We start from the raw sequence: 22,017 nt of genomic DNA, 5'->3' as shown, positions 1-22,017 counted from the left end.
TAGGGAGAGTTGTTATCTCTTAAGTTATGAACAGTGCTCAGTGCTTTAATAATGGAAACTGTATTGGTTCACCCAAATTTCAAATGGTTTATATTTGTTGGTGTGAATTTTGTCATTGGACTGTCTTTCTGCAAGTAATCTGCAAAGTTTAGTAATATTTCTCTTGATACTTGAACTCGCTGTTAATTGTTACTTTTTTTTGCCTTTTTTTCCAGTAAGCTAAGAATCAATATTGATATTACAGTTGCCATGAGGTGTCAGTGTAAGTATCCAACGGTGAAAGGTTAAAAGCAGTGTGAGGACTCTTTAGTGTGTGCTTTTGCTTGCAGTATGGCTGGATATTGTTCAAAGTATTTATTTTAACGCTGGGATTTATTCTGTTCTTGATGGCATGTAGTGTACTGATATGACTCATTGAAAGAATTGGTATGAGATAAGAAAAAAGCATTTATGCTGTGTCATTCACATCTGGCAGAACTTTGGTTTGTCTTTCAGAAAGAAAATGGTTTGTTGTTCCAGTCTGTCTGTAGCCGGAATATTCTAAAAGTTGATTGTGAGACACAACTTAGCAGCAGGCATTTATCACAGTCATGAACTTTGCAAATATTAACCTGGCCTAATGCTGAACAATACTGGAACCACTAGGTTATAATGTGAATGCCTTCCCATTTAAAAGCAGTGCTTGCTGTTCTTTTGACAACAGTTAGGTAAAGAACCATTAGTTCTATGCAGTGATCTTAATTGTCCTGGACTGAGGGAGTACTGCTTCTACCAGGAACGCAAGCCAAATCTTCAAATCTTTTTTTTTTTTTTTTTTTTTTGACTAGTGTAATCATATGGTACTTACGTTTATTTCATGAATATTAATTCAGAAGTCATACCTCCTCTGGAAACTTGTTTTTTAAAACATTTTCTAGTTAGCATCAGAAGTTGGAAAATTCTGAAATCACAAGGTTTTTTGTTTTGTTCAAATTTGATAAGTAAAACTATCCTATGCTTTGGCTAGTCTTGGTTTGGATTCCGTGCTTGTGAAACAACAACAAAAAAAATGCTCACTTGCACATAACAGATCCTAGAAAGCTTGTATATGTTTGGTGCATCCAATATCTACGAAGGTGTTACACTGGGGGGAAATACCACAAAGAAACTTCACACTTCTGGTCACAGTGCATCAGTTCATGATATTTTGAGGTTTAATAGGTTGAACACACACACACACACACCCCACCCCATAGTAATCTACTTCTTGACAGCTTTGCTTCTCTTTTGTTTTGGACTTTGTTAACAAGAAATGCAGAGTTGGGTTGCCTTCCCCCTCTCCCATTCTTCTCCACAGTAACTTACACTGAAGGTTTATCACAGTGCTGTGAAACTTCATCCTACCTTGAACATTTTTTTTGTTTATGATCATCTATATGCCTCAATATTTTTCTCCCTTTTTAAACCAGATGTGGGGGCTGATGTTCTGGACTTAGCAGAAACAATGGTTGCCTCTGCAGATGGCCTCATCTATGAACCAGTAAGTGTATTCTGTCATGCTGGGTTGGCTTGCTGTCTTGTACCTCTTTTTTTTTTTTTTTTTTTTTTTTTTTTAACCACAGCTGGGCTGCATAGAGCCTCCCCAAGTATTGTCTGATCTTGGAGTGAGGTCTGCAGTGCTCACTGCAGGAATCACCTAAGGAAGTAGCCTAACACTGCGATTTCTGTTTGCTCACTCTCTGCAAATAACAAGATTCAAACACAGCAGACACCCCAAGTCAGTGCTACTTAACAAGCTACAGATTCCTACAGCTAGTTATTTTTACATTCTTAAATTCTTGGGATAAATGCCAATATCTGATGTGGAAGGAAAACTGTCAGAGCTCTAAAAAGAATTGATCTAACTGCTTCTTAACTAGAAGAATATTGTGATCCTAAGAAAGTGAAAAGTCACCATGATATCCTTATAGTATGGAATGGCAAGATCAATTTAAAAAGATCCTTTTAATTTCTGTATTGCAAACCAAAAGTGCTGGAAATGTGTAAGCCTATGCTCCTGAAGTGGACTTGCATAATATGATAACCTTTGAAGTAATTACATTGTATATAAGTAATTTATCACTTACAGAAAACTGAACTGCCAGATTGAAGTAGGGGAAGTCTGGTGGTTTGTCTTACATCCTCAGTGAGGAATGACCTTAGAAATAAGCTGCACCTGAACCCTTGTCTTCCAGTGATTGCTTCTCTGCTCATTTCATTGCTTTTTTCATCAAAATCGTGCATGTCAATTGTATCACTTAGAATTAAATTGCTGCTTATTGCTTCTAGCTTGTATTAGTCAAAGGTTAGAAGGGCAGGGACTGCTATCTCAAGTTAGTGGAGCTTTAGGGAAAGATTCTGAAGTTAGAAATGAAAGCAAGTGAATAATTTTGGGGGGGGGAGGAGGTGTTGAGGATTTAAAATGCAAAATCCTTTCATAAACTCCAGTATGGGGTACCAAATGGGAGCTTGTTTCTAGCCTCTCAGAACTTCCCACCCCTCCAGGTCTCTTCTAGTTTTTGGGGAGGGGACCGGTGCTTTCTGGGTGCTTTATTAGGTGTGTTATTTCTGTTTCAGGTAGTATTTGAACTCAGCCCACAACAAAAAGAATGGCAAAGGTAACTCTGAAGTACTGAGATGCATGCTTGTGTTATTTGTAGTGGAAGCAACCTTGAGGTATACCTGAGTCACGTAACAGAGCCATGTCTTGGGTCTGACAGCTCCTGCTTGTCATTTGAGTGCAAACCTATGAGAAAAAATTTACTTTGCTTTTCTCATCCTTTGAGATCTTCACTGTGTCAAAATTTTCCCTATTTTCAATGAAATGCTGTCATTTCAGGCATTTGTAATGGATTTACTATAAGCATACTTAGGGTTTTGTTTAATTTTATATGATAATGTATGCAACGTTATATTTCTTTATATAACTGTTCGTTTGCTGTCATTAGAAGAAATACGAATTGATGCCAGAGTAGCTCATCTTCTGTTGACAGATGTGTTACTAATTGAGCTATACTATTCCAAAAGATGAGATATCTGAAAAAAAGGGGAGGGGGAACATTCTTTGTACTGTTTTACACAAGGCTGGGCATATAATGCACAACGTGCTTTTATGTGACGCCTGCAGACTGCTCTAGTAGTTGACTTTGATAAGAATTCCTCCCCTGGGCTTGGACTGGTTTGTGGAATTGGGTCATGCTGTTGCAAGACAAGATAAGTACACAGACTCACACAGCCTACATTACCAACAAACACTCAGTAGCACAGGTTTTAATTGGGGCTTCGGATGTGTGACACAGACAGCTTGACATCTGAATGTCAAAGCGGAGCCATAATAACAGATTGCACATTCAGGCAAAGCAAACGAATTTGAATCTTTTGTGTATGGCAGCTGACACAGTGTTTATCACTGAAATTGGAATAGCTTGGTTATGTGTGATCATTATGCTGATAACTGTGCAAAAAAAAAAGAGCTTATTTGTGAGTCTGTCTAGCTTTGGTATTTTCATAATGCACTGCTATTAACAGCAGAACTTAAGCTATATTTACTTTTATTTTTTTGATTGTATGAAATGTGATTGTCAATATTTAATACAGTGCTTGGATGCTGACATGTCTTTGCTAAGACTGCAAGACTTCGGAAAGTCTTGCTAACTTTCCTATATATAACCTGCAATTGAAGCTGATAATTGTGAATTTATTTTCTGTTTCTATATTGCATGCTTTCACACTTGTCTGTATAACCTTTAGGATGCTGCAGCTAATTCAGAGTAGGCTGCAGGAAGAACACTCTCTTCAAGACGTGATATTCAAAAGTGCTTTTAAAAGTGCTTCTACAGCATTGCCACCGCGGTAAGAAAAAGTTGGGGTGTTGCTCCCCCAGCCCCCTTTAATTACACTTCATTTTTTGTAGGCTTATTATTTTTTCTTGAAGATAAGTTTGGAAGAAACGAAGGCGTTAGGGCTTTTAATTGCATTTTAAAATAGTGTATTTGATGCTTGTTTTGGAGGGCTGTAGTTTTATGAAAATCTCTGGGTCTTCCAACGTGGAAAAGGCTTACAGGCTTTGGTGTGTGTGTGTAAATGTAAAAAATATGTACATACATGTGTTTACACACACACACATGATACAGACAGCATTATACAGTACAGTATAGTACAGCGTGGGAAGGGGAATATTACATAGTACAGTGTGGGAAGGGGAAGGCTTTGTAAAAAAAAAAAAAAAGTTGAGAGCTCTCGTTGCTACAGTGTTAAGTGATTCACGTTTTGCTCTGTTCATTGTAGGAAGAAAACTTTCAGAATAATCTGTATCTGGTAGAAATAATTGGAAAAAAAAATCACAGGGCAGCAAGATATATGTAAGGTCTTGGAATGTTTACTGTTCAGTTGTTCAAGTGTTGTACATTAGCTTTGTAGGCCACATCTCTGAATATAAGTATGAACAGAAGCTTATTGGTTTCCTCAGGCTGAGCTTTATTAATTTATCTCCCTTCTACCATCCCCAATATAGCTCCAGGAGTATATGATAAGGAGAGGTAGATGATAGTGCTTTATCTTTATGCCAGGAAAAAGAAAATCTAACTCTACTACTGTTACTTCTGTTAACAAATATTCTCAAGTACTCTTTATGTTGGTTTTGTTTAAACAGGGAAGATAATTCATTACAGTCTCCAGATGCATGCAGAATTCATGGCCATCTGTATGTCAATAAAGTGGCAGGGAATTTTCACATAACTGTGGGCAAGTATGTTCTGTTCAGTCTCTGAAAATAAAAAAAAAAAAAGACTTCTACATTGTGTGTAGTACGTGCATGTACGTGTGTGTATGCTCTTAAAATAGTTACTTTTTTCATTAACTGTGACATACACATGCATTCTCCATATGGTGTATTTCCTGGAGCAGTTAAAACAAATTTCTTATAAGCTATTAAAATAAGTTTGCAAATTCTTTCTTGCGTTCAGTGTAGTGGTTGTGAATTCCAATGACTTACAGGATGGAAACTCTTGAAAATAGGCCCTCTGTAAATATATGATATGGAATGGATTGCTTCTACTGGCTTTCCATCTCTGGGCCTGTCTGGACTTTTCAAAGCTGAGATGTAGTAACAGAACCATAGTGAGGGAGCTGAATTCCCATTCATCTTGATTTGAAGAGAGACTTTCTAATATGCTTCTGTAGTGGTATGAGCTTACGTACATCTCATGCAAATTTGTGTTATGTTTTTTTGTGCTCTCCAACTGTGCTGTCCTCACTTCCCTGTCATCACTTTCAGCAGAGACCTTAGCACACAGTCCGTACTCTATTGTATCCACGTGTAATTCCAACTGCTGCCTTTGTGTGGATGTTTCTCCAGGTGTCTCTTCCGTATGGTCTTGAACCACCTCTCTGACTTGTACCTAGATGGCTTCTTAAGCCCTTTTCAAAGCCAGTTGCTTTGGCCTTTCACATGGACTATCTTAACTTCTCTCTTCCTGTCTCCAGTTTTTAAACCCAGAATAATCTTTTGCTTTCCCTTGCTTCCTTTTGCTCATCATTACATTCTATTGCTGTTAAGTCTGCTCCTCTTCTGCTACTTTTTTTTAAAATTGCTTTCTTCCCTAGCCTGCTTCATACCTCATTGTTAGAGTCATTACCTGGTTAGTTGTTGTAGTCCTCATGTATAAATAAATGAAAAGACATTCTCTCCCTATATAGTATTGAAATAGAGAGGGAGAGGAAATTTTTCTGCATAATCCTGTTTAGGAGAACTGTGTGTGTGGCTTAATTGAACAAGTTTTCCATAAAACGTATCTTACTTTCTTTAGGGCAATACCACACCCTCGAGGCCATGCACACTTGGCAGCCCTTGTAAGCCATGAGTGTAAGTTCTTTGTTATCTCCCTATGAACCAGTATTGTTTCTTTCAGACTGCTGTCATCTGTTTCAGATGTTAACATAGCTTGTTGCTGCAGAGGTCGTCTAGCTGGGCAACTGCATTGCAGAAGAGAGTGCAGAATATTCTTTTCAGTGTTGTAACTCAGTAGGGATTTCACCTTAACACTATTAGTGTTACCTATAGGTAATACTAGTAGTGTTGCTTCTATACCTAAAGGTAATGCTAATAAGTTGCTTCTATAGTAATGATAACATAATGGTAACGCAGGAATCTTGGATTAAAGATTAAATTCTTGCATTTCAGTCCAAAGTACCAATTTCCTGCAAAATCTGTTTTTCAAAAGGTTAAAAATGTTTGACCTCTGCCCCTAGACCCTTCATTTTTCAGGTTATGAGTCTGGGTGCTAAATGTGTATTGTTGCAACACTTACTGACAGGCAAGGGTGACTTACTTTGAAAAATGAACTTGATATTTAATTGGTTTAAATCTCCATGTCTGCCTGTGAATGTACATTAGCGCAGGTGTTTAATATTGTGAAGCTCAGATATCTGCAAAATCAGGCAATGTAATAACTTGACAGGTGCCTTATGTTTCCTCTGTACATTAAATTTATGAAATTTTAGTCTTTTTAATACTGTTATGTGCAACAACCTGAATTGTAGAACTTCAGTATTTGATGAACAAGAAGTTTCCTGTCATGAAGTTTTGACTCTTTCCAGCTTCTAGGGTGGTTCAAATACAGATGTAATTTGTTTTAGAATTTCTTTTGCACAGAAACTGAATTTCTTTCAAAATAATTTGAATTGTATTTGAGATATGTATGTGGATTTATTACAATTACAAGCACAAATGCAATGAAATGCACACTAATGTTCTAAGTTTTCTAATTATATGTTCTCCAATGTGTGTTTTTTTTTCTCTGAGAAAAGTACAGAAGCTCATAGTTCAAAAATGTTGTTTCATTTTTCTGTATTGTTTTTCAGCCTACAACTTCTCACACAGAATAGATCATCTGTCATTTGGAGAGCTTATTCCAGGAATTATCAATCCCTTGGATGGAACAGAAAAAATAGCATCAGATCGTAAGTGTTGTGTGTTCAAAAAAAGCATCTTGTTTTGTATATTCTTCCAATAATTACATGTAAAACATTATCACATTTCATGATTTGTGTGACTTACAAATAATATGCTTTATTACATTTGATAGTGAACATTGCACTGTTTGATTACTGACATGGCATCTTAGACATCTTTTTAAGATCGGTACTGTTGGACCTCAGTGTTTTGCTGAAGATGTTTTGCAGTTTAGTCCAGGCTTGTATTGAAGTTACTGTATGCCTGCACTAGTTGTAAAGAGTTTTGCAACTGTGTGCTACAGAGGAGGGTCTGTAAAACTCTTTTGGTTTAAAAATAATAATAATAAAAAGCAATAAAACAACAACAAAAAAAGATCGAAACCAAACAAAATCCCTAAACCTACCTCCACCACACACACACACACACAAAGTAAAATATCTGGCATCAGGAGTCTTAGTATATTGCTGTTTTCTCATGTATAAAAAAAAAAGTAGTAACCTACTTTAAAGAGATAACTGTCTCATCTTCTGACTTCTCCTATTCCCCATGCAAGGGGTCCCCAGGATCTGCTAAAGCTGCTGTTGCTTCAAAGTCAGCCCTTGGTGCATTGGCTGTTCCAGCCAGAATGATTTTGTGTAATTGAAATAAATTGCTTCAATTTATCAATGTTTGTTCTCTAAGAAAATTGAATGAAGACAGAGCAATCATAAATGCATAAGCCTACTGATTGCTTTAGAAGAAGTCTCTAGAAGACTCTCTAATCAGGAGAGGAAACCATAACGAGTTTAGAAGGGATTCTGGCTTTACATAGATGATTAAATGCCTAAAATCTATTCAAACCATTGTCAAGTCAAGATAGATATGCCTGTGGCAGTTTGTATCATGTAAAATGTGACTGTGAAACTCATTCTACTGCCCTGGGAAACTCTGTGCATTTCATTTACAGATCTGAGTGGCTTGACTTTAATGAATCTTTTTGTTACGTAGGTAAAATGTGAATTTCTGAGTACAGATCTGATGTAGGCTTTGCCCCTTGCAAACTTTGTTCACATAGATTGTGCTGAAGTAGTCTGGGCAGTTCTGGTATCCCTTGAAGAATGTCCCTGCTGCAAATGGTGTAGTTGGTTAACTGTCTTAAACTGTTTTTGTTTGACTTCTTTATGACTGTGTCTCAGATAATCTTTTTACTCCGTACTTAACTGAACAGTGAGATTTGTTTTCTTCCAGACAACCAGATGTTCCAGTATTTTATCACAGTTGTGCCAACCAAACTTCATACATACAAAATTTCAGCAGAAACTCATCAATTTTCAGTGACAGAAAGGGTAAGTGGAAATAAGAGAGAACCCTGCAGGGGAAAATCTAGCAGTGATTGGTCTTAAAAGCTCAAATGTGAGAACTGAGGCTTAGTTTTTGAAAACTCCTCTAGTACAAATGTAGCCTATACAATTTTCCAGTGCACTGGATTTATCTGTAAATAGTGTGATTCTGATGTTCAAATGCATATGCTTGCTGATGCATGGTAACTTCTTGCATTAATATTTTGCATCTCTAAAATTTGTCTGTGGAGGAAATAGGATGAAAATTGCATGTCAGGGTGTCATGAACTTGGTTGTGGAGTGTTAGAAATGGAACCAATGTGTATGAAACAAAACACAGCATTTCTGTCTCTCAGCTGTCTTGTTTAGCCTTTGTTGAACCACTGACTTTAATTATTCTTCAGACTGGAGAGCTTCCAGTTCTTCTGAGCTTGGAGAAACTTGTAGTGATGAATCTGTAAAGGAAGTAATTATTGCAGTATGGTGCATGAGCAGATCATAAGATACCAATTTAAAAGACTTCTGTAAAAGGCCATGCATGTACCAGCTACGTGTCTCATCATTTCCAGGCTCTGAACTACATTTTGATCTTTTATTCACAAGCCAAGAAAAAAAATATATTTGTGAAAAAGCTGAATTAAAACCAGCAGCTAAAGCGAAGGTTGTGGAGGAAGCCTTGGGTTAAAAGGAAGTTCAGAGATTCGGATGGCAGTTTTATTCAGTAGGAAGGTTGCCACACTTTCAAGTTGGGAGGGAGAAAAACTTGTCAATAGAGGAGGCGAAGTGGCATTATGTACTTGCTCAGTCTCTCTCAGGAGGTAGTCCTGTTGCTTGTACAGTTTGCTTGTGTTTACCGTTGGAAACCAACTCCCCAGCAGAAGAGCTATGAACAAAAGGCTGTTCAGAGCAGTTATTCACTGGACAAATCGACACATTTATTGCATAAGAGTAGGCACGTGTGCAGACCCAGAGAAAGGTGGCCAGCTAGCCATGGATAAAATGTGAATACAGCAAGAAGCCAGTGGTGAGCATCATAGGAAGCAGAGCAAGCACACAATGAGAAAAAAAAAAAAAAAAAAAAAAAAAAGCCTTGGTCTAATTTAAGTTAAGCTTCTGAATTTTTATGGTATATTCAAGCTTAGGATCTTCCCTGATGCTTTCTAAGAACCAGCACTTAAATCCTCTGTGGCACGTAAATCCAGAGATGTGCTTCAAAGGAAGGAGAAGGATGAAGCCTAACAAGTTGTAGATGCTGTTTGCAGATTTGCATGTACCACTAGAGATAACTGCAATAGCTCAGGCTGTTCAACAACATAAATGTTTTCCTGAAGTTCTCATCTTGAGTTAAGTGGTTAATAGCAGTGCATAAAGAGCTGGGGCACTGTGTTACGCCACTGCATGCTCCTGATTTCACAGCCTAGACCAGGACTGCGACCCTCATCTCTCTGATGAAGTAGTTTTGTCATCACATCTATTCAGATAGTTTTCCTTGTGACTAATAAGGTGCAACTAACTTGGGTTTCTCTCCGATCTCTCAGGAAAGAGTAATTAACCACGCAGCTGGCAGCCACGGGGTGTCAGGAATATTCATGAAATACGATATCAGTTCACTTATGGTGACAGTGACAGAAGAGCACATGCCTTTTTGGCAGTTCTTAGTACGTCTCTGTGGCATTATTGGGGGAATTTTTTCAACTACAGGTAACTGTCAGTACTCTCCCTTTTTCTTACGCCCTATTAGATCCTTTTTTATAGGTTACTGTGAGTATGTTTTGGATAAATAACAGGGAGTCCTGAAATATGCAATAAAAGCTACTCCTTGTCAGTGTTCCAGAATGCTTTGTCTGGAGGGGGCTGCTGTTTTCTTCTGATGTTCTGTGTATTTTCTGTAGCTGGATTCTTGTGCTAAATCAGTGCCAAAAATTGAGATAACATTTCCATCTGAAGTCACTGGGAGGATTTTCCTTATGCAACTTATCAACGTACTACAGGATTTGGTCTTCAGAGGAAATAAACCAAGTCAGAGGGCACAATTCGCTTTGTTAGTCACAACATAACTTGTAACCAAGGTGCCCTGTTATTTGTTCTCTAGCTTTCACTTGAAGAGGCTGTTGTAAAAGCGCTGTCTTTCAAAGTAGTGTTTTTTCTCAGAGTGTATTTTCACCTGTTAAAGCCAGGCAGGGGTATTAAATTTGTTTGGATAGCCTTGTTTTTGTTTTTATTGATGCATTTCAGAATGCAAGAACTTTGTTTCCTTCCTTGATGTTTCCACTTTTATTTTGGTAGTTCTTTTCTTAGCATTTCACATACTGGTCTATTGCACTGCACTGTATCTAGGTATTGTAGAGCTTTGCTGTAATATTGCCATAAATACTTCAGTCTTACTTCTTGTGACGATTTAAATCTTGTTTGACGTTGCAGGAATTTTACACGGTTTTGGAAGATTTGTAGCAGAAGTTATTTTTTGCCGGTTCAGACTGGGCTCTTACAAATCTACGTCGGTAAGAAAAACTACTTGATAGGTATTAAATAAGTATCCAGTGCTACTGCTGGTCAGCCTGTGGGCTACTGTTACGCAGTGTGGAAGAACTGAGCAGTCTTTTACGTTGGACATTAGTAGTGATGTTCCTCTCGAAACGACTCAATTTCATTTTAATTGTATTTTTTCCATGTAGCCTGTAGGGAGCCTTGTCTTCAAATTTTGTTCAAGTTTGCCAGCTGGCAAAGTTAGGTGAGTGGGAGGAGATAAAGGGAGGTAAATAGGCTCATAGAATAAAAATTGTACAACTTTTGGAGAAGAAATGTGGTTTTGGGGTGGCAGCGGGGGATTAATGTTCCCAGACAAGCCGCTAATAACGTTTGGTTTTTGTTTAACTAGGTCCCACTTCCCGATGGCCACACAAGCAACCACTTACCTCTAAGTACAGACAATAACACGCATTAGCGCCTCCTGAGAGAATTTTCTTTCGTCCTGCCTGATACAGAAGACTTTTTTTTTTATAATAAAGAAAACATTGTGCAATATGCAGAGACAGTACTGATGGGCGGCAGAAAAAAATGAAGCCTCTACAAAAAAAAAAAAAAAAGCAAACAACAAAACCAACAAAATTTCTGTAACTTCTTGTCTTTTTAAGCACGTATGGAGTCATAGGAAGTTCTGAGAGTGGTGCCGTGGACCAGCTGGGGATTAAAGGAGCGTTCCTGCCAGTACAGTATTCGTGGTCGAGCTGAATGTCTTTGTGATGACTGTCATCAGCCACTGGAGTGTCTGCTCAGGGCCTTGATTCTGTGCTGGGGAAGGCTAGCAGGCTCCGGGGAGGACAGAGACCACGTGGGATGTGTGGAAGAGCCGGGCAGTAGGCAAAGAGGGACAGTAGCAAAGCTGTTTTTTTCTTCTAGGGGTCTGGGTTTTCTTGTTCTTCTTCGATGGCTGAGGGTGGGGGCTGAGATGCCATTCTTACAGGCTGGGAGTGATTTTGGGAAGTCCTGCTTGAGAGAGAGAACTCAGGGAGTAAGATGGAGCCCAAGCCATAACGTTGGTTGTATCCGCTGCCTTTGCGGTCTCCCCGTTCCTTAACGCAGAGCAGGTTTGTGCCTCTGTGTTCTCACACGGCCGCTTAGCCAGCAGTGACAATATTGCTCCTGGTGCTTAGTGGGATGTTCTCGAGGCCTCTGAGAATGGGTTCCTGTGTGCCTGGTGCTGTTTTTTGAGGTGGAATCAGAAACCTTTTAAATAAGGTTTCTGAGCGTAGTCTTGGCTCCCTAGCAAAAGATCAGGAAAACTCTTCATACACCCCTTTCTTAAATAAAGAAGTTGCTTTGATGCAATCTTCATTGTACCCCTGCTGCTAGCACGTAAGGAAAAAGAGCAAGAGCAAGAAACTGCCTTGCTTTGGTTCACTTAAATACTGCAAAAACACGGGATTCAGGCCAGCTGGCCAGGCTGCTAGTCCAGGCAGGCAGCAGTGGAGGTGGTATCCAAATTAGGCCCAACTTTGGGGAATCTGAACCGTTTAGCTGCGGAAAAATGATGAGAAGTGATGACGTGGAGTTAATCCTGGTTGTTCATGAAGGTTTTTGTAAAATAAATGAAAAGAGCAATATCGGTTTTATATTGTAAATACGCCACTGAGAGTGAATGTTGTTAATGGAGATGGTGCTTGGAGAAACTGAAGAACACCCACTTACTGCTGAGCTACTGGCACACACCTGTGGTTAAACAGTTACTCCACCAGGGTGAAAAGTGGTATCAGTGTGATTCCTTCTCAGCAAAGTTGGTTTAATAATGCGTTAGGAGATGATGCTGATCCTGGCCTTATTCACCATATTGGATATTAAAAAAAAAAAAAAAAAGAGGACCGACTATGGAAAATAAAAATCTCTGGTGTTGTCAGATTTTTGCTGACTTCTGTTAGCGTGATTTACTGGACACGTGGGTATTGGTGATGAGCACAGTACAAATAATTTAGCTGATTTGCTATGCAAAGCAAAGGGCTTCTGAAATTGAGAAATTACACGAAATGCTAAAATAAAATGTGGGACATGAGGAAAGACCTTTGTCCAGTTTCCCTCTTGAGAAAGACAGGAGGGCAGGTCCTTGGGGTTGGCAGCCAAGTTTGGTCTTTTTATATTTTTTGAGTTTATGGTTTTCACTTTTTTTTTTTTTTAACACTAATTAAAACTCCAGCAACTTGAGAAACAAACTCTCGTTCTTAGTGAGCAAGAAGGTCAGAAGCTGTAAGTTCTGGGTTCCCGAATCTCTTTGGCATTTCCCTCCGAGGCTTTTTGCCTACTTCCCAGGCTGGTTCTGCTCTGGGCTCTGTCCTATCACCCATTTCTCAGCTGCGTGGAACAGACAGCACCGGCGGAGGTTTTGATCTCAGTTGACTCTGTATCAGAAAGTAAATGTTATTTTCTATTCTCACATAAAACAGCCAAGTGGCTTGGTGTGTCTTAAATCCTCGTGTGGCGTATTCGTGGTGTTCTGTCTGGAGCAGAGCTCGCGTGACAGCTGGCTGCTAGCGGGAGAGGATTTGGGGTTGACTTCCAGGGCTGAGGCACTGTGTTGCAGGCTGAGTGCAGGATCAGCTCAACTTCGCTGTTTGGTGCTGTTTGCCATCACCCTGCAGAGGGTTTGGTCGTTACAGCTGGTGCCACACATTTTAATTACCTTAGCCAGGATGTGCAAGGGGGTTCCCAAGAAAACAGTTCGTTGAAATGATTTTTTTTGTGTTTATCTATGTTGTGGGCAAACAGTGAGTGGAATATGGAAAGAAAGGAAAGGAATGGGCTTCCCAAGGGAAATAAAATCCTGATGGTGGTGTGTGGGGGGTAGTAAGTTAATATGATCATTTTCTGGGTGAGGAACAATGATCAAAAAGAGAAAGTGGGGAAGCAATGTGAGCAGGTATTTCTCAACCTGTTGGTTTTAGGGCTCAAGATAAAACAACAAGCTTATTTTTTTTTTTTAAATCAAGAGAGAAGAGTACCTTCAGGCCCCATCACCTGGCACAGACTGGCACAGCATTGAAAAATCACTATAAAATCTCTAATTTGGGATGTCACACTTCACTATTGTGCTTCTTGATACATTTCACAAAAAGACTTCAAAGAAAGGCAGAAGGTAAGGATGCAGCGTGCCCCGTTACCTGCAGGAGCTCAGTCTGGGTCCTGTTTGCTTTATGGTACAGCGCTGGGAAGCAGATGTGTGAAGGGGCAGGGGCAGGCCCACACAACATGCAGGGAGCTGTTTTTTAAACATTACAATCCACGATTGAGAGTTCTTTGGGGAGGGAGGATTGATTGTGAGCTGATACAGGGAGTAAATTCGTGAAATTGTGGTAAGAGCACATCACTCGGCTCGTGGATGTGTTCCCCGCATCGTGGGAGCACAAGAGGAGCAGGATGTGCTGGGGTGTGTGCAGGTAGGTGATGTGACGGGGAACCCACAGAGGTTCCTGCAACAGCCTCCTGCTGCCTGTTGTGGCTACAGCTGGAGAGCCGGGTGTCCATCCATCATTCTCACCACCTTCTGTGGCGTGCAGCGCCTGTAGCAGGACAGGCGGTGAAATGCGAGTAGAGTGGGTGTGAGAATGGGGAAGGAAACTTCCCTTCCCTGGGCTCCTTCCCTTTGTTTCTGGCTTTCCTGGCAGATGTTTTGGGGCTCTTGCTGGCGTGGAATTGAGGAGGATGAATTCATGCTCCGGAGTAGATATGAATCAAGATGAATTCATGCTCAGAAGTAGAAGAGGGATTGTGTTAACCTAAGCAGGAGATTTTCTTAGGAAAAAAAATCAAAACAAGATGACACTCCCCTTGAAATTCTCATACTAGAAATGGCTGAGTAATTTGAACTCTATATTCAACTCTTCCCATCCCGAAAAGCACCCACCTGGTTTCCTGCAGCGTCTCTGCAGCCACTGGCTCTGCCCTGGGTGCCTCCTGTGCCGGGAGGTGGCTCACGGAGATCCCTCTGAGCTCTTCAGGGAGCGATGTGATGAGCTGAGCTCTGAGCAGCCAGCACCGTTGCCTAGGAACTGTCAGAGGCACACACACATTGGGGATAAATTTGGCTTTTTTTTTTTTTTTTTTGCGAAGATGTGAGATTTGAAGAGCCTGGTTTTGAATGCCTGCAAAGACCTTGGCCTCTTTTTAAAAGGTATCGCAGAAGGTGGGAGTATCCGGGCTACATCTGTTACGTGCATCTGTTCTACCTCGTTTTTGTAAAGATGTTTTTCCTACCAGCACTTGGTTCATGCAAGCCATGTCTGGTGTTTTGGACTTGGTGGTAGTCTCTTGGTTAGAGGAAATGTCCCTGCCTGCATATGCAGCTGATGTTGAGCTGCTAACGCTTCTCGAAGCCCTACGGGACTCTGCCCGCTGCCTCCTGTGCCCTAGGAGGCTTGGTGCCACAGGTCAGCGTTCTGAGGTGCTTCATCTTTATCTTCTGCTGTGGCTCGGTGTCCTTTCCCGAGCATTTCTAGTTCCTCCTGGCACAGGAGCGAGGCGGTGTCACCTTTTCCCATCTTTCCAGATGAGTCTTCTGTGAGTCTGAGATGCTTTGAGGTGGTAGCACCATTCCCAACCCTGTACATTTGTCTGCTTTGGAAAGCAGAGGTTTCTCTTTTTGGCCCTTACAAGACAATTTTGCTGAGGGAGCAAGCTTAGAGCAATGTCTCCACTAAGTTTTACCCAGTTTTTACTCAGTTTTACCCTTGAGACCATTTCCTCTCCCCAGCAGCGGGGGGTCCCTCACTGGCAGGGACGGACGCAGTTGTGCTGAATTCAGGGGGTGATGCTGGCTGACCCCAAGTGCCTGGTGTTTTTGTTCTGCCCTCCTAAGGTCTCGACCAAAGTCCTGCTAAGGACAGAAAGGAAACACTGCTGCGTCAGGCCTTCAGCTAAGGCTTAATTACCTGCTCTGGGTGCTTTAACTGTGAAAATCCTGCCCTGGCTGCCCAGTGCAGGGGCACCTTGGGTGCTGGTGTAGGGGCTGGGAAGGAGATTGACCTGGGTACAAAGGGAGGACATCCCAAGTGTCCTTGTGGTGACAAACAGAGTGGAGCAGTGGCATGGGGTGTGCTCCCTTCTTCTGCTGTGTGGCTCAAGCCACAGCTGCTCTCTTACACGTGTTGTCTGCAGCAAAATCTGGTTTTGTGACTTTTTTTTTTTAAATGTAAAGGGAGAGATGCTCAGAGTCTGAGAGCCAGCCATTTGAGGTGTGAAACAGCACGTCTGGCTTGCGTTGAGGATGACCCTCCTGGTATTAGGGGCAAGAGGCAATTGCAAGTGGGTGCCTGGCAGGCTCTGGGTGAGCAGAGGCCCTGGGGGCAGCCATGCTCAGGTCCCCGCTGTCCCAGGAAGAAGCTGTTTCAGCTTTGCTCTGCCAGCACCAGAGGTGTTGTGGGCTGTAGTCACCACCCAGGAGCCTCACCATGGACAAGGTGAGTTGGGCAACACTGTGCAGATTCCCTGCCTGTACCCTTATCTCCAGGCCTGCATTTGTGGAAGCTGGAGGCTTTCTGAGCTCCTTCAGGAAGGACCATCCCTGCTTGTCTCCAGGACCAAGGCCACCAGCATCGGGTAAGCAGGTGTCTCCCCCTGTACCCTGATACCCTGTCTGCATCTGCCTTTTCCAAGGGCTCCTCTCAGTGCCAGTGCCACCGAGGAGTGACATGGCTTGCAAAACCACCCACCTTGGGCATCCCTCTTATTTTTTATTTTTTTCCAGCTTCAGCTATGGGGACTTCAGGCTTCGTGATGCTGGACCAGAGAGTTGCACTTCTGAGCCCCTGCAGAGCTCAGGTGTTTGCGTCCCCTCCTGGATCTGGCTATAATATCTGGGAATTGAAAGGTTTTTTTTTATTACTATTATTTGCAAGGAAAATGAAGTGTGAATGCTCAGCACATCCAATTATTATGGAGGAGAGGGGGTTAAAAAAAAAAAAAAAAAAGAATTTTGATGCATGGAAAATATTTGAGAATTGCTGATTACCAAAACTTAATTATCTGGCTAGCAGTTAGGTATTAAGAACAAGTGTGACCAGCTGTGGTAGTTGGGCCTGGCTGTCTCCACCTAGCTGGGGCTGCCGTTGCACCTTTCAAAGTCAGACCTCTTCCAAGTGCTATCAAACTCACTGAACCTTGTGCAACACAATTTAACAGCTTCCTTTGAGATACACCAGCTGCCTAAATCCAACAGCATTAGACTAACGCACTAAGTTGCGGCTGCAGCAGCCCATGGCTGTCAGGCAGGAGGGAACATCTCCCTTCACCTGGCCAGCAGCACCACGAGCAGCTGGAGCTCTGAAGGAAGACCAAGAGCCCTTCTTCTCAGAGAGGTCTGGCCAGGACAAGGTAGAGGTCTACCAAGGAGAACGGTCAGCCCTGCTCTAGGCATCAAGGTAGAGGGCTTAAAAATGGTAATATTCACATGGCTTTATGCAAGTGCTTAGCAGGAAATGCTTACAGTAATATAACAGGTAGTGCGTGTAATTAGCTTCCCCAGACATTTGTGTAAGGTTTTGCCCAAGCCCGGAAGGATTTAGGGGTGTTTTCTGGCTTTGGACCCCACTTTTGCTGCTGTTCAGGCTCCGAGGAGAGGCCTGGGGCAGTGTGGGGCTCCCTTCACAAGATGGCCGCCACCTCACACTGCTCGTGTGGTGATTGCCCTTTGCAGCCCAGAGCCCTGTCAGCCCCCCAGGGAGGATCATGCAGGGATATCAGGGATTTATCCCCGTCCCCACACCCACAGCACTGTCCTGGGATGGAGGCACTGGTGTGGGATGATGACAGGAGCTACTATTTTTGCTGCCCTGTGCCCCCAGCCCATTGCATGGGGGGGAGGTGGCTGGGTTGATGTCCAACATTTACCGCCACCATATGTCTTCCAGGGGCTTCACCACACGAAGCCACCCCAACCTGCTGCTGAGCCTCTGTTACTTCTGCTTCAGCAGATGCTCTGCAGCTATTAGGTATTTACTGTGACTTTTGAAGGTGACAGCGTGAAACCAACTGTTTTCTAAGCCCCTTGGCCTTAGCTCCTTTGCTTTAAGGCTTCAGTTGCAAAGCCTGGGAGCGCTGCTCAGCCCCGCTGGGGAGCGGTGAGGGTGAACAGATGCCGTCAAGGTGACTGCAGAGATGTCAAGGCAATGAAAAGCAGCAGGACCAAGCATTAATGTACCCAAAGTTCATTTATTTGCAGCTCAGTTGTTCCCTACTATGATCCTGCGTGGGCAGAGCTTGGCAGGAGCTGTCAAAATGAAGGGCAGCAGAAGAGGGGGCGATGCTGGAGGTCTGGGTCACTGCGCTCCTGTCACCATGTTGGGGACCCAGGACCTGTGGGTGAGCCCAAAGCCTGTCCTTCGAGTCCGTGATGTGATGTCCTGCTGCAGGAAGGCAGGCAGGAGCTGTCGCATGCTGCAGCCAGGGCAGTCAAGCTGGGGTATATTGTAATGTTTAATAACTTCCAAAAATATTTCCAGTTTACTGCCCCAGTACAAATAAGTGGTAGATACCAGGAACAATAAATTCATCACAGTGTACTCTGCAGGCAAAAAAATAAATAAATCATAATTTGATTATTCTTGTAATTCTGTTATTTAATCTAATAGGAACTAGTTTGTGTTAAAGAGTCTGTGCACATATGGGCACTGCTGTCTTCATACTGTAGGTGTACATTCCATAAATATAGAGAAGAAATTCTTGAAGGGTAATACTGGAAATTTTACTTGCATTTTCTTCTAAATATTTGCTAAACCAAGTTTCACTTTGCTAATACAACAGCAGTCGTTTGTGCTTTTTTCTTAAAAATCATGGATTTAAAAATACAAATATGCGATAAGTATGACTCTCAGATCTCACCTTGCTGTGTTAATGTACTTATAAACAAAATTATTAAAAAGATAGGCACCCATCTAACCAAAAGTGATTTGGTAAGGTCACAAAAGGGCCACAGTGGACAGTCAACAAAGGTGAACTTTTTTTTTTTTTTTTTACACTTGTTGAAATGACTTGGAGAAGGTTTTATTTAAAAGACAGAAAATAAGTAGTCTTGAGATTAGTTCATAGTACAGCTGCATAACTAACTCAGACAGAAAAAAAACAAAAACAACAGTTTTCTGAGCAGAAAAATTCATCCTCTTAAGCCAAGTAATGGAAGTTGTCTTCAGCTTTTTAATGACTGACAGGCGAGGAAAAAAGTAACAAGGGGAATTGTTTGTAAAATTGTCTAACTGAAGTCTGATAGAAAAATATGAATGTCATCTTTTAGTCACTCACTCACTGAGCCCTTCTCCATTTCCTAGGCCAATAACTTTTTTTTTTTTTTTTTTTTTCCCTTTTTTGCTGCTTTCTGATGCCTCTTGTATCTGAAGAGTTCATCATAACATAGATTGTTTGTCTCATTAGCTCTGGGTATGTCTGTGTTATGTTCCTGATATGCCGTCTGGCCTCTTGCATCTCTCTAGGGGCAACTGCTCCTGCTGCTTCCCTGAAGTCCCTGTATTCCCATGCACGAAGCATGGGGAATAAACAGGATCAGCTCGAGATCTGTGTACGGTCATGGGGCCACAATCTCATTGTGATCGTGGAGATGTGGTGGAACAGCTCTCATGACTAGAACGCTGTCATTGAGGGCTATGGCCTCTTTAGGAAGGCCACTAGCAGCAAGATCCTGGGCACTGGGTCTTACGGGGGACTTTATTTATCCAGACAGCTGTTGGGTTAGCAACTCGGCCAGGCACGTGCAGTCCAAGCAGTTCCTACAATACCTTGGAGATAATTTTCTGACACAGGTGGTGGAGCTAGGCACCATTCAAACAGCACTTCTTCCAAGCTTGGGATCGATGCATCCCTAAACGTAGGAAACTGGGGAAGGAGGACAGGAGACCTGCATGGATGAGCAAGGAGCTCATTGACAAGACCAAAAGGAAGAAGGTCTATGAAATGTGGAAAAATTTCACCAAAGGGGAAATTGTGCTTGACCAACCTCGTTGCCTGCTATGATGGCATCACCAGCTGGGTAGATGGGAGGAGAGCAGTGTGTGTCATCTACCTTGACTTTAGCAAGGCTTTCAGTACTGTCTCCCTCGACATCCTGCTCGCAAAGCTGAGAAAGTGTGGGATAGAGGAGTGGACAGCGAGGTGGGTTGCGAACTGGCTGACTGGCTGAGCTCAGAGGGTGGTGATTGGCAGCACAGAGTTGGACTGCAGACTTGTGGCTAGCAGTGTTCCCTGGGGGGGTTCTGTGCTGGGTCCGGTCTTGTTCAACATCTTCATCGATGACCTTGATGAGGGAATAGTGTCTGCCCTCATCTCTGGAGGTCCCTTCCAACCCCTACAGTTCTGTGATCTTAATGTAAGGGATTAAGCTCAACAAAAGCTGCACACAAAAGCTCCTCCTTGGAAATTCAGTAATGAGAAAGTAAACAATGATATTAACAAAGCAGGGTTTTAATAAAAAGATATGAGTTACATGTCAAAATGATTTATAAATAAACATAATCACATTACATATATTCTGTCTTTTTAAAAAAGTATTGATTATACAATAATATATATTTTCTGAGTTATAAAATCCCATATAAATAGCAAATTATTCTCAGTATGAAGAATACAAGAATACATTAAACACAAACAAACAAAACCGGGGTACATCTCTGAAAGGAATCCTGAGTACACACAACCATGGGCAGAAAACAGAAGAAGGGAGCAGTGGTTGGATATATATACAAATTCTCCAAAACTGTAAAATTGGAACCAAGAACCTTCTGGTGGCACTAACCCTCGTTCAGCTCCATAGAAATAAACTCAGGAGTGGCTCTGGGTACTGCTTGAGATTTCAGGAGCACTCTATAGATTCTTTTGGTATCACAATAAGAAAATGAGCTCTGTCTTCTGGTGGACAGAAAGAAGGCACTTAGAGCAGGTGAGCGAAGGCTGTAAGCAGCAGCTTGGACTAATAGCCAGGGAACAACGAGATACAGCTCCTGAATGAAGACATGTGGCAACAAATTCTTGTGGAGTTACAAGAGGTAGCTAACTCTTCCACTCCTCAAGGTTTCACTGCTTACCGCCAAAATAATGATATAAATTAAAACAAGACTAAATCAAGGCAGCACATCGTACTAAGGACTAGCAGTCTGGATGCAGCAGCGTGCTTCTTTCTTCGTGGTACGAGTTGCAGCAGCATTTAGATCAAGAGTTTTCGCTGTCTGTTTTCTCTCGGCTTTTACACCTGTACAACAGACACAGACGACTGGTAATGCTCGGAGCTGTGACTGCATCTTGGAACAGGGCAGACTGCAGCACTGCAAGAGGACTCCACCTTGCAGAAGCTGGTCTGTATCTCTAATGTATTTAAATGCTGAATTCTGAGATTTTTTTTATTATTATTATTAAATACTATTATTATTTATTATTTTATTATTTTAGCATAATTTTTTTTTCCTGATCACAATGAAAAATGTCAATTATTCATGGAATTATTCATTACTGTTCAGCAATGCCTCACTTCTGCCCGCTGTTTTCAGCAGCAGTAATGCAGCCACGACACGTTCCCTCAAACACTGCTCTTTATATAAAACAGAATGTTTTCTTTCACAGGCCCAAGGTCATGAGCTCTGACTTGCTAAGAAAATATGAATCATCAGAGAAAACTCACACATGCAAACGGCAATAAGCACACAGAGGCTTAGATTTTGCTCCTTATTACAGCATCAACTCAACAGAGATAATGAAGTAAACAAGAGCCATTTCCAGGCTCCTGGCTTATTACCAGTTTGACAGGGATCAAAAACCGGATGAACAAAGTTATCCTGAAGCTGAGCCAGAGTTGCTCAGAACAGGATTTAACAAGTAAACAGACACGTGAGAACACTTCAGTTTCTTAATTTCTCAACGATTTTCTGTCCTTTGAAATACTACAAACTAACAACCTTCTTTCTGCTTGGTATACCATGATTTGGGAAGATCTTGTCCCATGGCACTTTTTTTTCCTGGTTTTGTGTTAAAAAGCCCAGCAACAAGAAGCAGTAAATATTGCACAGTGAGTTAGGATAGCAGTCTAGAAAAGGGAATAGCACTTGCAGGGTGTTTTTTTTTTTCAGTCCAAAGGAAAGCTCTTCATTTTTTCTGCTAGCTCCTGTCTCATTTCTATATGTTTTTTCAGGTTTTGCACTTCGTGGGGGAGGTTAATGTCCCACACTGACAAACAGGATTGTAATT

General features: G+C 41.7%; 2 protein-coding genes across 5 annotated transcripts in view; one reads left to right on the top strand and one right to left on the bottom strand.

Moving 5' to 3' along the window:
- ERGIC2 (ERGIC and golgi 2) overlaps window positions 1-13,250 on the top strand; it is a 22,672-nt gene extending 9,422 nt beyond the window's left edge. For all 4 annotated transcript variants that reach the window (XM_084509805.1, XM_084509808.1, XM_084509806.1 and 1 more), the window contains exons 4-14: window positions 216-262; window positions 1,449-1,519; window positions 2,596-2,636; window positions 3,769-3,870; window positions 4,670-4,765; window positions 5,826-5,881; window positions 6,880-6,978; window positions 8,201-8,298; window positions 9,831-9,993; window positions 10,714-10,793; window positions 11,171-13,250. In XM_084509805.1, coding sequence (XP_084365931.1) covers window positions 216-262; window positions 1,449-1,519; window positions 2,596-2,636; window positions 3,769-3,870; window positions 4,670-4,765; window positions 5,826-5,881; window positions 6,880-6,978; window positions 8,201-8,298; window positions 9,831-9,993; window positions 10,714-10,793; window positions 11,171-11,236 — 919 coding nt within the window. In that variant the 3' untranslated portion in view covers window positions 11,237-13,250. The remainder of the gene's footprint in view (window positions 1-215; window positions 263-1,448; window positions 1,520-2,595; window positions 2,637-3,768; window positions 3,871-4,669; window positions 4,766-5,825; window positions 5,882-6,879; window positions 6,979-8,200; window positions 8,299-9,830; window positions 9,994-10,713; window positions 10,794-11,170) is intronic.
- The window catches only part of LRRK2 (leucine rich repeat kinase 2), a 77,184-nt gene continuing 67,694 nt past the window's right edge, over window positions 12,528-22,017 (bottom strand). The window contains exon 51 of the mRNA XM_084509784.1: window positions 12,528-22,017. Within this exon, the coding sequence (XP_084365910.1) occupies window positions 21,896-22,017 (122 nt within the window). The 3' untranslated portion in view covers window positions 12,528-21,895.

This window comes from Aythya ferina (genome assembly GCF_964211825.1).
Source record: "Aythya ferina genome assembly, chromosome: 1".
Taxonomy (NCBI): Eukaryota; Metazoa; Chordata; class Aves; order Anseriformes; family Anatidae; genus Aythya; species Aythya ferina.
Note: the sequence above shows the minus strand (reverse complement) of the source record. Positions and strands in the feature narration are given on the sequence as shown.